A 14,934-nucleotide genomic window follows, 5' to 3' on the forward strand; every position below is an offset into this window, starting at 1 on the left:
AAAATAGCCCTTATTTAATAAATTATATCTAATATTATAAGTATAATTAATTATTTTAAAGGAATAATTAGAAAAGAATCTAAAAAAAGATTTTATATATTTTAATTTATTTCTAGTTACTTTTCCTATCTTATTTATTAATAAACCTAGAGATAGCCTCTACCTATATATAGATTATTAAGAACTAAATATTATATTAATTAAGAATTACTATTTCTTACCCTTAATTAAAAAACAGGTTCACCTACGGAAACCTCACACCTTTACAACACTCAGCGACCCAGGGGTACCTTTGAACAAGGGCCCAAATTACTATAAAACCAACTAATATATATATTTCTAACCTACTATTACATATTCTGCCCCTCCCCCCCTCCTCTAACTATGTTTCAACGCGTGGCAAGCTAAGATAGAGGTGCTGACCCCTAACTACCTGCCTAGAGATATTAACATAGCTAATTTTATATAGCTATAGGAATCTTTATCCCCCTTAAACTTGTATACTGCTAAAAGATATAGAAAAAAGAGTATCTTACTAAACTACATACCTCCCCTAGTCTATAAAGGTGCTAGCGCCTTAACTACTAACCCAGGCTCTGCCGCGAGAACCCTTTAGGGTTACCTTGATAAGGAGGAATACTAGGCAAAGACATGTTATAAGGTACTAGCTAAGCTAGCTACTATAGTAGATAAGCTTGTTAATATCTAAAAAAGTTAGAATAAGAGGGCCTATATAATAATAATCTATAATAGATTTATCTAGTTTATTACTATTAAGAAGTATACTACTATAGATAACTATATACTCATGCATGTATATAGCTAGCCTATAATAATAATATTAGTAACCTCAGGCAAGACCTCTAGTAAGTCTATAGCCTGGAGAGCCACGCAGATCCTGAAAAACTTAGGGAGAGGACCTATACTAGCTAGAGTATATAATATCAGGTAGTCTATACCTGATTTAGGTAGGACTAGCCCTACCACCATGATAAGGTTAGCCTGAAGTAGGTTAACCATATTAATAAATGCTAGGGATAACTATAGGGTCCTAATTATCTTACTAGGGAGGCTCCTTCTCGCGCGCCCTAAGGCTTATATAATATACTAAGCCCTAGTAAAGTATATTCCAGGGCTTATAACTATTAGTATAATACCTAGGATTAACCTAACTAGAACTAGATAGGTAGTTATTCTAAGCAACCTTACTACTTGGGACCTTTTAATAATAAAGGAGGTAATAAGTATTATAAAAAAAGTACTAGATATAACTAATATCTATATTCTATAGAAGTAGTATAACTACATAGTATCTAGGGTGCCTAGTATAGTAGTATTCTATAATAATATGCGCCTGGAGATAGATATATTAATAGTAAATAAGATACTGGTATAAACAGGCATAAAGCTAGTTAACTACTACCTGTTAAGGCATAGACTAGATATATAGATAGGATGTATAATCTAGATAATCTTCTTCCTAATACCTGCTAAGAACTTTACCCTATTTAATAATAGCTAGTAGTCCTAACTTATCAAGAAGCAGGCCCCTATAGAGTAGTATAATCTAGAATATTAGAGATACTACTACCCTTTAAGGTATATAAGATAACCCTACTATACCTAGTATAGTATACTAACCAAGGACTATACTAGGCCTATAGAGCTAAATTATAGTAACCCTCTTTATTATGCTAATTACTTTAGACTATTTAAGATAGGGCATGAGAGCTACCCTATAGCCCTATATAGGATTAATAGTTCTCTTATTAAACTATCTAAATAGGACCTAGTATATATTAGGTACTATAGGATATGCACTTTCCAGGATACTTATAACTAGATAGTAGTAATAGTATAGCTATATATAGAGATAGGCAGGGCCTAACTCTTAAATCCCTATAAGCACGTGGTAGAAGCGCCCCTATAGCTAGATATAGATATAAAAGGCTTCTAGATTATAGGATAGTACTTAGCCCGGGCTACTATATATACAGGTAATATAAATCTAAAAGAGCTCTCTATCTAGAGCCTCTATATCTTCCTAAGTTCTAAGCAAGTAGCAAGTGCGTGGACTCTAGAGATAGAAACTAATACTAATAGATTACCTGATATCTAATATTAGGGAGACCTAGGATAAGATATAGTAGGAGCTATATAGGACAAGCCTAGTACTAGTAAGATCTCTTAATCTACTAGGCTAATATTAGTAGATTAATACTAAATTATGCTATAATCTTGTAGCTAGCCTATAAATAAGGCTATATTATAGCCTGTATACAGGAGCTATGGACAGGCCTAGAAACTAAAATATAGAACTATCTAGTATTTAATTACTACACCCTAGTTAATAGCTAGGGGGACCTAGAGGAGTAAATAGAGGAGTAACCTAGGATACTTATATATATATACTAGGACCCAGGCCTAAAAATAGAATAATATAGACTAATTAAGAGCTAGAACTTATTCTAGATAATAGTAAATAGTATTTAGGTATTAAATATATATTAAGAACCTACTATATATAAAGTAGTAGACTATATAGTAATATTAATCTTTATTCTTAATTATATTATAAGGAGTAACTTTAATATTATATATAATATTTTTAAGCTGGAAATATAGAATCTTTATAAGGGAGGAGAGCTTGTATAATAAATAGTTAATAGTAGAATAGAATATATAGGGGAACTAGAGGTAGCTATCTATATAGTAGAATATATTTTAGACCTAATCTTCTCTAATATAGTCTTTGCACGCATGGAGGTCTGCCCGGACCTGTATTATGGCTTAGACTATTAGATATAGGTTACTATGATCCTAGGGTATAAGCCTGTACCTCTAGAAAAGTAATAACTCCAGGTCCTAGATAAGGACCTGAAATAACTAGCAGGACTAGTATAGAATAGGATAATAGGTCTCCCAGATTTAGAAGGCCTACTAGATAGACTGGTACTAGACTAGTATATAGGGGATCTAGGGAAGATACTTTAGGAAGCTATTAAGATAGTTAGGAAACCTCCTAACCCAGGCTGGAGGACCACCCCCTAGTAGATAGCAGAGTGCACAGACTCCTATAGCAGGTAGCTAGTAAAGCCAAGTCTAGAAGAGAGGAAATATTTCTAGAATATAATTTAGAAGGCTAAATATTAATATTAGGCAGGCATTATTAATAGGGTTAGTAGTAATAAGGAGCTCTACTAGATTATAGCCTAGTATAAACTAAAATCTAGGATAAAAGTACCACCCCTTTAGGTAGATAGTTGCATAATTAAGGATACCTAGAAGAAGGTTAAAATCCTCTAGTAGGTTATTCTTAGATAATTTAATTTAGTAAATAACCTAGAGTTTAACTCTATAGTAAAAGCCTACTAGACTAGAGATAAGTACCTCCCCTAGGGAGGGAGGATATTAGAGAAGGAGGTTAAAAAAATATAATTAGGATAAGTAATATCTTCTCTAGGAAGGATATAATTATAGTATAAATTTTAAAAGCTTACTAGGAATTTATAGGTAAGGTAATATATAAGTTATATAATAAATACTTATAATTAAGCTACTTCCCCGTACTATAAAAGACTATAAAGGTAATTATACTCTTTAAGGTAGGTAAGCAGGATAGGATATCTTCTAGATTCTAGAGATTAATTACCCTACTATTAATAATTAGTAAAGGCCTAGAAAAGATAGTAGCCTGGAGAATTATATATATAGTACTTATATATAGGGTCCTAAGCCTATAATAGTATAGCATGCTTCCCTAGTACTTTATTATAGATCTAGTTACAGCCTACATATATAATATAGAAATAGTTCTTACCTAGAATAAGAAAGTAACTATAGTTATAATAAATATACTAGGGGCCTTTAATACTCTCCTATAATATAGATTACTAAGATAAATAGTAGAGTAGGGGTAGCCCTAGGCCCTAGTTACTCTTATTAATAGCTTCTTAACTAGCAGGCTTGCTAGAGTCCAACTAGAGATAATATTAATAGGAGTAGACCTAGTACTCTATAAAATATTATAGGGCTTACCTTTATCCCTAATTCTCTTTCTATTCTATATAATAGAACTACTCCTGCAAAATATAACTCTCTACTTTAAATATACTAATAATCTCTACCTAAGCTATATTACTTAAATACTAGAGAATAACTACAGGCACCTAGAGGCAAATATTTAGGGGGTGCTAGCTTAGGATAACTAGAATAAAATAGCTTTTATACTAGAAAAGCTAGAGATAATCTATATTATAAGAAAATAATATAAAAAGATACCTACTCTAAAGATTAGTAATTACCTAATAGTATAGCCTATTATAGAGATACTAGGGTAGAAGTAACTAGTACTTAAATAGCTAGAGGTATACTTTAATAAATAGCTCTCCTAAAAGAGATATATAGTAGAGAGGGCTACTAAAGCAAGAGTAATAGTATAATATATATAAGACCTAGCAAGGATAGTTTATAGCCCACCAGTAGCCTTACTATAAAAGACAGTTATTATCTATATTTTACCTAGCACGCTTTATAGCACGGAAGTATAGTATAAGGGCTATATAAAACTAGAATAATATACTTAGAATATAGAGATTAGTACCTGCTTAGACTAGTATATAGATATACTAGAGAAAATCTTGACCCTAGTTATTAAGGGGGTTCTCCTAGTCTATAGAACTATACTAATAGTAACTCTTTTTAGGGATACTAGCCTGCTATCTATAATAGTAGCCCTAGAGAAAGCATGCCTGCACTTCATACTTTATTTCTAACTAGTAGATAAGAATAACCCCCTAGTCAGGAGGATTAAGCCCCCGTGTATATAGAGGGATCATGGGGCAGGCTTACTTTAGAAACTAAAGATTAAGCTCTAGATAGTAAGGGCCCTCCTCCTGGCTATTTTCTAACTAACCCTAAATTAATTATATTATGCCCCAGGATACATGGTAGATCCTATAAGAGGGAAAGAAAAGAAGGAGGTAGTAGAGGCCTTTAAGATATAATAGAGGATATTACTAGCAAGAAATATAGTTATTTTTAATAATAAATTTAAAAGGAGCTACTAGGGCTAATATTATATAAACTATAGATATATAGTATATAATAAATATAGGAAGATTACCTATAGTAAGGTAGCTATTAACCTATAATTATATATATTTAATATAGAGTCTATAAGAACTTTCTAGGGCCTGGAGGTAGTTATTAGGATACTATCTAATACTAGCTATTACTAGCTATATATAAATAGTACTTTAGTAATATAGTATAGTAGGGAAGAGGCTATAATCTCCTCTTACTAGGCCTTTTAAGTACTATACTACCTAGTTAAAAAATATAGGGTAGAGCTCTGCTGGGCCCTGGGCCATGAAGGGATTAAAGGTAATAAAAGGGTGGACTAACTAGCTAACTAAGGGGCCTCTTCTAAGGCTAGGGGCCTAGAACAGGGCTCCCTGGAGGCCATACCTACTACTAGTAGGATTAGAATAATAAGCTACTAACTCTATTAAGAAGTGCAGGCCAACTAGTAGGTAAAGGTATCTCTAAAGCTATTAAGCTAGTACTAGTAATAGTTAATAGATAGGGCAGGAGTATATAAGATAGCCCTACCCCTAAAATTATATCTCTAGTACCTAGACTTTTACTACTAGCTAGTAATTAGATCCTTATATAGGGACTTTAGCTAGTACTATAAATATTTCTAGTACAAGGATACCTAGCTTACATACTCTTATAGTAGGAATAAGAGCCCTAAGTACCTAGTCCTTTACTATTATAGTAAGTAACTCTTTACCTAATAGCCCTAATAACTACCATGGCCCCTAATAACCAAGCGCAAGGTAATCAAGTATTTAAAGTAACTAATACTTAAAAACTTTACTATACTTCTAGCTACTACAGGGTTTTATAAGGATATATGCCCATGCTAGACTAATCTAGAGCTAACCTAGGACTAAGATGCCCTAAGCCAGGAACTAACCTAGGGTAAAGCAGAATATAAGACCTAGAGCCCTGTAATCTTCTCTTCCCCCTTTCTAATAAATATTAAACTAATATCTATACTCCCTAATCCTTTCTTTTGTTCCTACCATATCAAGTCTATCTTTCTAGACTAACTAGTCTTATCCTATACTCTTGTATATAAAGAAGGGCCTGGTGCCTGAAGATACCTAGGATAGTCCTGGCAGTCCCTAATAGAGATTACCCTATAGCAGCAGCCATATATTAGGATAATGTAGGGATGACGGCCCCCCCCCCTAACAGGAAGGGAAAGGCCCCTGCTCATGCTAGAATTGCCTTCTGGAATAGCACAAATATATACTATATCTATTTAGATAGATAGGTAGATAGATACGCCTACCAGCTCGGCACACCCCTATACCCCTAGGGAGGTTAGGAGCCTCAGGCTCATGCCCGAGGATGCCACGTGGCGTTAAGCAATACAACAACAACAACAACAACCCTTAATTAAAAAAATCCTAAATAATTTATAGGGAATATAATATTTCTTTAAAATTAATTTAGTAGCTATTTTTAATAATATCTATATTAAGAAGAGATTAGAATACCTAACTACTTTTTAAACCTATTTTAGGCTATATAAATCTTTAATTATACTATTTAGCCTAACTAGTACCCTAGTTATCTTCTAATATTTTATAAATAATATCTTATAATAATATATAAATATATTTTATAATATATTTTTAAATAATATTCTAATTTATAATTATATAAGAAAAAAATATATTAAATACTTAAAATAAATACTAAAAATCTTAAGAAATAATAACCTATATATAAAGATATTTAAGTATAAATTTTACTAGCTAGAAGTTAAATTTCTAGATATTATTATTAGAAGAGAAGATACTTATATAGATCTTAAGAAAATTAAGATTATAATAGATTAGAAGCTATTTAAGATAGTTATTAATATTAAGAGTTTTATAAAATTTACTAGATTCTATTAATATTTTATTAAAGAATTCTTATAGATCTTTATATTTATTATTATCTTAGAGAAAAAAAAAACTCTATTCTTATAAATTTTAATTTATTAAACTACTTTTAAAATACTAAAAATAAAATTTATTAAGGAATTAATACTAAAATTTTTTAATTAAAACTAATTAGCTATTTTAAAAATTAATATTTTAAATTTTATATTTACTAGAGTATTATTATAATATAATAATAATAGAATTTTATATCTAGTAAGATTTTACTTAAAGAAAATAATTTTAATTAAGTATAATTATAAGATATATAATAAGAAATTACTAGTAATTATTTATTATTTAAAAAAATAGATCCTAGAACTAAAAAAATATTAATATTTAATTAAGATTATAATTAATTATAGAAATTTAAAATATTTTATAATAATTAAGATATTAAATTAATAATAAGCCTAATAATTTAAATTTCTATCTTACTTTAATTTTATAATTAATTACTATCTAGGTAAGTATAAAATAAAATTAAATAATTTAACTAGAAGATTATAAGATTTTCTTAAGAAAAGAAATAAATATTTACTATACTAGAATTAAATAATATTAAAAAAAGAAAATTTAGTAAGCTTCTTACCTAAATACTTAAAGAAATTATAAAGTTAGTAAATATTATAATTAATCTAGTTTTAAGCTATTACTAGAAAGAAATTAGTATATTTCTAGCTATTTAAATCTAAAGAAAAAAAGATTATCTAGCTTTTTAAATAGCTAAAAGAGTACTTAAACAGGGGTTATAAATAAAATTTAATTTTTAATAATATTTTAGAAAATCTAGAAAAGAGTTATAATTATTATTTACTAATTATATTATTTAAATATATTTATTATTCTAGACTCTTATTTTATTATAATTAACTATATATTCCTAATATAAAAGAATTAAAAATAGAACTAATATATAAATATTATAAGAATATAATTACTAGTTATTAAAATAGATTAAAAATTTATAAATTATTATTATAATTATATTACTAGCCTAGAATATTATAATTTATAGAATAATAGATTTATAATTATTATATTTATAAATAATTTATATCTTATTAAAATAAATATTAAGAAATATTTTATTTCTTATTTATATTTAAAAATTTTTAAAAAAATATATTTATTAATTTTATTATATATTTATTTTAAAGCTTAAGCTTTAATATTATTATAGTAATAATTAACTAATTAATAAAATTTTAATATTATATTTCCTATAATAATATCTATAATATTAAGAAAACTACCTGTCTATTTTAAAACTATATTTAGAGATTTTATAGATTTCTTAAGTCTATTATATTTAATTAAGGATCCTAATTTATATTAATATTCTAAATATATCTAAATTATACTCTAAAAATAAGATTATTTTTATTTATTATTTATTATTTTAAGATTAATAAATAAATTAAATATATAAATATTATTTTAAAATAATATTTATAAATTTATATTAATTATTTATAAGATAATTAAACTAAATAATTATTTATAGTAAAATTTATTATTAATAATATTAATTTTAAAATTACTAGATATTTCTTATTTTTTATTTTATATAATTTTAATCTCTATATAAGATTTAAGCCTATCTTATTTAATTATTACTTATAAACTTATAATATTTATTAATTTATTCTAATTATAAAGTAGATATAAGAATATTACTATATTATTATAGTTATTACTTAAGCTTACTATAAATATTATATTAACTAGAAATATTACTCTATTAAATATTATATTAAAGGCTAATTAGTCTAATTAAATATTAAGAATATTATAATTCTATATTTTTAAAAAAAATTAGATTAGAAAAATCTAGGCTTTTTTTTTATTAAAAAGATTATTAGTTCTTATACTTATAAATTAGACTTATTTAAAAGTATAAAAATATATCTAATATTTTATATTAAATTATTATATTTAATTATTAAAAATCTATTATCTAGATAAAAGAAAACTAAACCCCTATATATTAAAATTAATAATATTAAGGAATAAAAGATTAAAGAAATAATTAATTTTTACTAAAATTATTATAATTAAGATAGCTACTTATATTTAAAGTATATTATTAAGTAGATTAAATATCTTATTATTACTAAAGTTCCTGCTAGCTATCTAGAGAATATTATTAAATATATTATTATTTATTATTATTACTACCCTAGAAAGTCTAGACTCTAGAAATACTTTACTAGAGCTTAGCCTAAGAGAGGGGATACTATTATAGTATAGTTATATACTTATCTAGTTAGATTCTACCCTAATTATCTACCTTTATTCCTATATTTAAGCTATATTACCCCTAATCTTATTATAGCTCTTCAAGCTATGTCCTTATCCTGACCTGACCCCTACCTATTGTACCTGTACGCAGATAGCCTGAATATACACCCTGCCATTAGCTACACCTACTGCCTGCCTGCTCCCCGTGACACTTAAGTATTAATAATATTAATAAAGAAAGTAAAGCTATATATAATATAAGAATAGTAAGAAAATATTAGAAATAATAAAATAAAGTACTTGCCTCTTAGTATTTTAGGAGATTATTATATTATTATTTATATTACTTAGTTAAGTTACTAGTATAGTATAAGTAAGTTAATTATTACTATTCTCCTGAATACCCTTGGTTACTCAGCATGTGGATCAGCATGTGGTTGCGTGTCACGTGGTCACCATGACACTTATCTCTTATTATTAAGATATAAATTTAATATAAATAAAATATTTATTACTTTTAATATACTAGTAATAAATATAGGGTGCTGCTATTCTCACAGCTCAGCTGGTCATTCTCACGGCACAACTAGCCTCTTTGGGCGTAGCGGCTCCACATCAGAAGGAACCTGCCTTTTTATAGAATAGTACTACCTAGCTAGACCTAAATAAGACTAGATTAGTCATATAATCATGAAAATATGCTAGAGAACCTTAAGGTATTATTTTATTAGTTTCTTATATAAAAATAATACTTAAGAATTTAATTTTAAAGTAATAAATAAGACTATATTTACTAACTAATTAAAAGGCTTTATTTAATTAGGAATCCTTCCTTTACTGCGTGCTAATCTGACTATTCCTACTTCCTCTAAGTAATTGATTCCCTACCTGCCTGGCTTGATACTAAATAACTACCTCTATTATATAATTACCCCTGTTCTGATCTATCATCATAGCCTAATTAGGAATCCACGTGATATCCTGCTAGACTACCAGGTCACGTGCATATCTATATACTAAAAATTAAGAATAAACCCTAACATGTGACCACACATAACTACACGCTAACTAGCGAGGACCCATAAACTAACTATGGTTAGTTAGGTACCCCACCCACTAACCTAAAAGGGCTAGCTGTGCCGTGAGAATGACCAGCTGAGCCATGAGAATAGCAGCACCCTAAATATATATTTAATAAAAATAGTAATTTTAATATTATTATTATTTATTATTTCTTTTTTAATTAGAATTAGCCTTTATATTAATAATATAAAGTAATAATAATAAATTTTAGTATAATAATAAGTAATCTTAAATAAAATTTTATTCTAATTAAATAAATAGCTTATTATAAGTAGACTAGTATAAGCTAATCTTATTATAGGTAGAATCTCTACCTATATTAAGAATTAATCTATTCTAGGGTTCTACCTACACAGAGTTTTTTTCTACCCATGCCGAGCTGTATCCCTGTTTTGGGGCATGCACTATGTAGTAAGAATTGGTATTCAGACTAGAATAACACTGATATTTTATTATGACAATTAAAGATATAATAACCTACCCCAGGACAATATTCAAGTATTGATTGAATATTTAATACAGCATACCTAAGAGATTATTTAAATAGCTTCATTTTTTAGATGGCTTAGTAATCTTATTATGATAGTTACAATCAATATGTTTTAGGGGATATAGCTTGGCATGGGTAGAAAAAAACTCTACATAGGTAGAATCCTAGAATAGATTAATTCTTAGTATGGGTAGAGATTCTACCTATAATAAGGTTAGCCTATGCTAGCTCTACCTATAATAAGCTATTTATCTAACTATAATAAGGTCTTGCTTAAAATTAATATTATTATATTAAAATTTACTACTATTACTCTATATTATTAATATAAAGACTAATTCTAGTTAAAAAAAAATAAATAAATAATACTAGTATTAAAATTACTACTTCTACTAAATATATACTTATTACTAGTATATTAGAAGTAATAAATATTTTATTTATATTAAGTTTATACCCTAATAATAAGAGATAAGCTTATTATAGGTAGAGAATTAATTTTCTACTTATAATAAGATTAGACCATGCTAGTTCTACCCATACTGAGGTCTAGAGTTCATTATAGGTAGAACTAGTGCCATGCTAGTTCTACCCACGCAGAGTTTTTTTCTACCCACGCCGAGCTATATCCCCTATGTTTTAGATTGTTGGGGTCCACAACCCCATTCTTCCACAAATTTAACCCTTGGCTCGCCATGCATGTGGAATTTATAGAATTCCCCATGTGAGCTGCTATATGTTTATATCTAGCCCGCTCCTTCGAATTTCACCCAGTGTCAGTGAGCTTTTCTTTTGTCTGACTGACCCTTTAATGACCACGCGGACCCCGGCTGAACAGATAGTCAAAATCAGGAAGAGCATACATGCCCGGACAGACACACGTCCCTTGCCTTCTCCTCCTTGTCGAAGCCACCTGCAGCTCCCCTGGTAGTTGCAAATGATGAAATGAAGATACAAGGGGCTCGAGTCAGCGAAGAGAGCTGGCTAGCCCATTTTTCAGCATCGCCTAACACAAAGGTATCAACTCGAGCCACAGCTGTGGGGCTCGGCGAATGACTTAAATAGCCAAAAAAAAAAAAATATCCAGTTTACTCTAGTTTCTTCTAGGCACCTAAAAGAGCAACAGCAGTGTATAAGAATCATATCGCATTTCACCTAAATAGGAGCTAAAAGCAAAGCTAGTTAAGGTAATTCTTTATTCTATTAATGGATTATAACTAGTTCTCCTTTTTAATATGAGCCTTGTCGATGTGCAGCAGTCGATACACGCTACTTCAACTTCTGTCCCAATGGAAATGTCCACAAGCAAGGAGGCAGCTCAGCTTGCATGGCAAAATTCGGCGTTGATTTGTTCACTGTATTATCAATTCCCCGGGGGCTGATAGGTAGACATTTTCTACCACATAAAGATCATGCATGCATGGATCAGTAAACAATTTGCTGTTGCGGTAAGTAAACCCTCGTGACCACTTCAATTCGATTAACGGATAATCCCATGTGATATTTGATATTATGATACAGACAAAAGGTTCCTTAAAAACACCGCATAGGCTACGTTTCCTTCCATGGGCCTGGTCGTAAAAGGCGATCTTCCTTTCCATAAACTCCAACATCTTTAACAATTGCGATGAATCTTCGGTGGTTTTCCCTAGACTCGCCGATCCGGGGCCGGAAAATCTTGAGCAGATCGGTACTGAGAATACCGCTGGGAGGAATGGCAGCATGAATCTCACCAGGTGTAGGAAAGCTTTGCACAGTCGACGGCCCTGGAGTTGAAATACGATTCTGACCTGTTTGAGTAAAGGTGTTAGCTGTATTAAAATACAAAACAAAATCTCGACGGAGATGACTGAGATGAACTGGGATGACCTGCCTCTTAGTGACTCTGGACTGCTGGCTCGGCTGCCAGAGAAACTCTTATTAGCCAGAGGAGTTGGGCTTCCGGCCCTTGATCCTTGTGGAGTTTCTCCCTGAGAGATAATGGAAAGCGGATTAAGCTTCAGCTTCTTAGATTTTCCGCTTTCACTAATCTCTCCGCCCGAGCCGGCACCCCCATCAACATCGCTTCCAGGGCCTCCGCTCCCAGGAAGGATGTTGCGCACACGTTTCTTACCAGCCTATGCAAAATCAGCATCTGGCCCAGTTTGGGCTATCATATGGGAACGACCTACCTGCATAGAAGATGTAGCCGCTGGAGACATAGGGCGAGAGCTTGGCTGAGGTGTGGGCTGAGAAGACGAGTGCTTATTCTTCCCCTTCTTCCGAGAAGTGTCCGTCCCACTGGCATCAGACACATTTGGAGACCCCAAGCGCTTCCGTGATGCGCCGGGAAGGGGCTTCTTCAATGGGTCAGCATGCTTGGGGCGTCCCGAAGGTGTGGTGTTGCCCTTTGAAGGTGTCGCGGAATCTTTCTTGTTCTTCTCTTCCTCAACCTTCCGTTCCTCTTCCTTGGCCTTTTCGGCGTCACTTTCATCGGAGCTCTAAGAAACCCGTGTGAGAAGGGTTCTGGCCAGCGTGGGGGAAATATACAAGGAAACATACCTCCTCATCAGTATACGGATTAGCATCGGACCCACTGCTATAGTCGTAATTCTTCTCTCTCTTTTGAAGCGCCTTGCGCACCTTCTTTCCAAGGACTCGTCGAGCTTCCTTCTCTCTTTTCTCTCGTAATTCTTCGTCCTCGTATTCTTTCTCGTCTTTTAGATCAAAAACATTTGCCTTTAATTGGTCCTGTTTTATTCGCTTTTCTGCGGCCTTCGCGTCTTCATCTTCGTTGAACAGATCGTCGTGTTCTTCATCATCAGCAAAGCGATCTTCCTCAAAATCCATCTCGCCAGCCTCCAGCCCCTCAACGCCAGCTGGGGTTCCCTGCTTCCCAGCATAAACTTTTCGTTGTTTTGCGAACTGCTCCAGCTCTTTTCGCTGCGCCATTTCCTGCTGCTTTTCCATGAACCATCTTGGATCCTTAATTTTCTTCGCCATAAACTTTTCCGCCTCTTCTATCGTCAACGCCTTGAATTGATTTTTTGCGCTAAATCTGTACCATTTTTCCACGGGTATCATGGTCATTTTCCCCGTATTATCCAGTATAAATACTGCATGCGTCTCCGATAGAGCTGCCTCATAATTTCCAGCCCAAATATTTTTATTATCGAAATCCTCCAGGTGCCAGGGCAGGGCTTCCTCGTATTTGATTCGCGTCCGAGCTAACTCCTCCGGTGTCATATCAGTCTTGGAGACCTGCTGTGTCTTTTGTTTGGGTACGTTGGTTCTCTTTGGAGCGGATCCAATGGACGGAGCGATTTGAGCAAGGTTATCCGCACGCTCCTTTTCGCGTGCAACCTTCCTAGCTTCCATTTCCTCGCGTTCAATCTCGTCTAGTCGGTCACTAGCTTCAGAGGATAGCTTTTCCGCGCCCTGCCCTCTGTCCGTGTTCATATCATGTAAACGCGCGCGTGGATCGCGGCGCTGAAGTCTAACAGGTCGAGTGAATTGGGATTCATCTCGGGGGTCAACTGCCCTTTTGGCCGCAAACCTAGCGATGTGATATTTTAAACCTTCTCTGATTGCCCGCTTAGTGGTGACCACAGGATAATCCACGTAAGTTTCAGATAGCAAAGGGCCACTAAATCCATTCGACGCAAAATCATTTTTGGGCAGTGCGAGCTTTCCTTTCTCAGGTTGCGGATTAAACGGGGCTGGTCGAGTAGGAAACGTCCTTGGTGCCGTTCCGTTTCCAGATGGTGGAGCAGGTTTTGGTACGGTTTTTCTTTTCGGGCGAACGAGCGGATCAGCTGCCCGTGGCCTGCGAATTTTCATGGGGGGTGCTCCATATGATCCTGTCGGGGTCCGCAAGCTCGAATCATTTGTAGGCGTCGTCATAGTGCCAGGAGGGGGGAACGTGCAGGAAACAGCTTCGATAATCGTAGGCAGTCTTTAATACCAGTAACCTCAATCAAATAGAATAGGTGGGGAGGTTAAAGGGTGTGGATGCCCTTGGGCCGGGAGATGAATGTTGTCAGTTTCTCTTGATCTCCTCAAAGATCAAAGAAAGGTGAGAGTGATGAATGAAGGAACAGCGTCAGGTATGGACAGTCCGAGCTGTGTATGCTT

General features: G+C 32.3%; 2 protein-coding genes across 2 annotated transcripts; one reads left to right on the forward strand and one right to left on the reverse strand.

Moving 5' to 3' along the window:
- Positions 1-4,616: 4,616 nt before the first annotated feature.
- Positions 4,617-4,775, forward strand: P175DRAFT_0432189 (uncharacterized protein; the record flags this gene model as incomplete). The annotated part of the gene is made up of 1 exon (XM_040893524.1): positions 4,617-4,775. A coding segment is annotated over one exon (159 nt), but the record flags the coding sequence as incomplete, so codon positions are not given.
- A 7,421-nt stretch (positions 4,776-12,196) lies between these two features.
- P175DRAFT_0555034 (transcription factor IIF subunit TFG1) lies at positions 12,197-14,871 on the reverse strand. The gene is made up of 4 exons (XM_040900603.1): positions 13,363-14,871; positions 12,993-13,301; positions 12,695-12,938; positions 12,197-12,611 (listed from the first exon to the last, which is right to left on the reverse strand). Exons 1-4 carry the CDS (start codon positions 14,701-14,703, stop codon positions 12,373-12,375), a joined length of 2,133 nt encoding a protein of 710 aa, XP_040753751.1. The 5' UTR covers positions 14,704-14,871; the 3' UTR covers positions 12,197-12,372.
- Between the last annotated feature and the right edge of the window lie 63 nt (positions 14,872-14,934).

This window comes from Aspergillus ochraceoroseus (genome assembly GCF_002846915.1).
Source record: "Aspergillus ochraceoroseus IBT 24754 chromosome Unknown P175scaffold_2, whole genome shotgun sequence".
Taxonomy (NCBI): Eukaryota; Fungi; Ascomycota; class Eurotiomycetes; order Eurotiales; family Aspergillaceae; genus Aspergillus; species Aspergillus ochraceoroseus.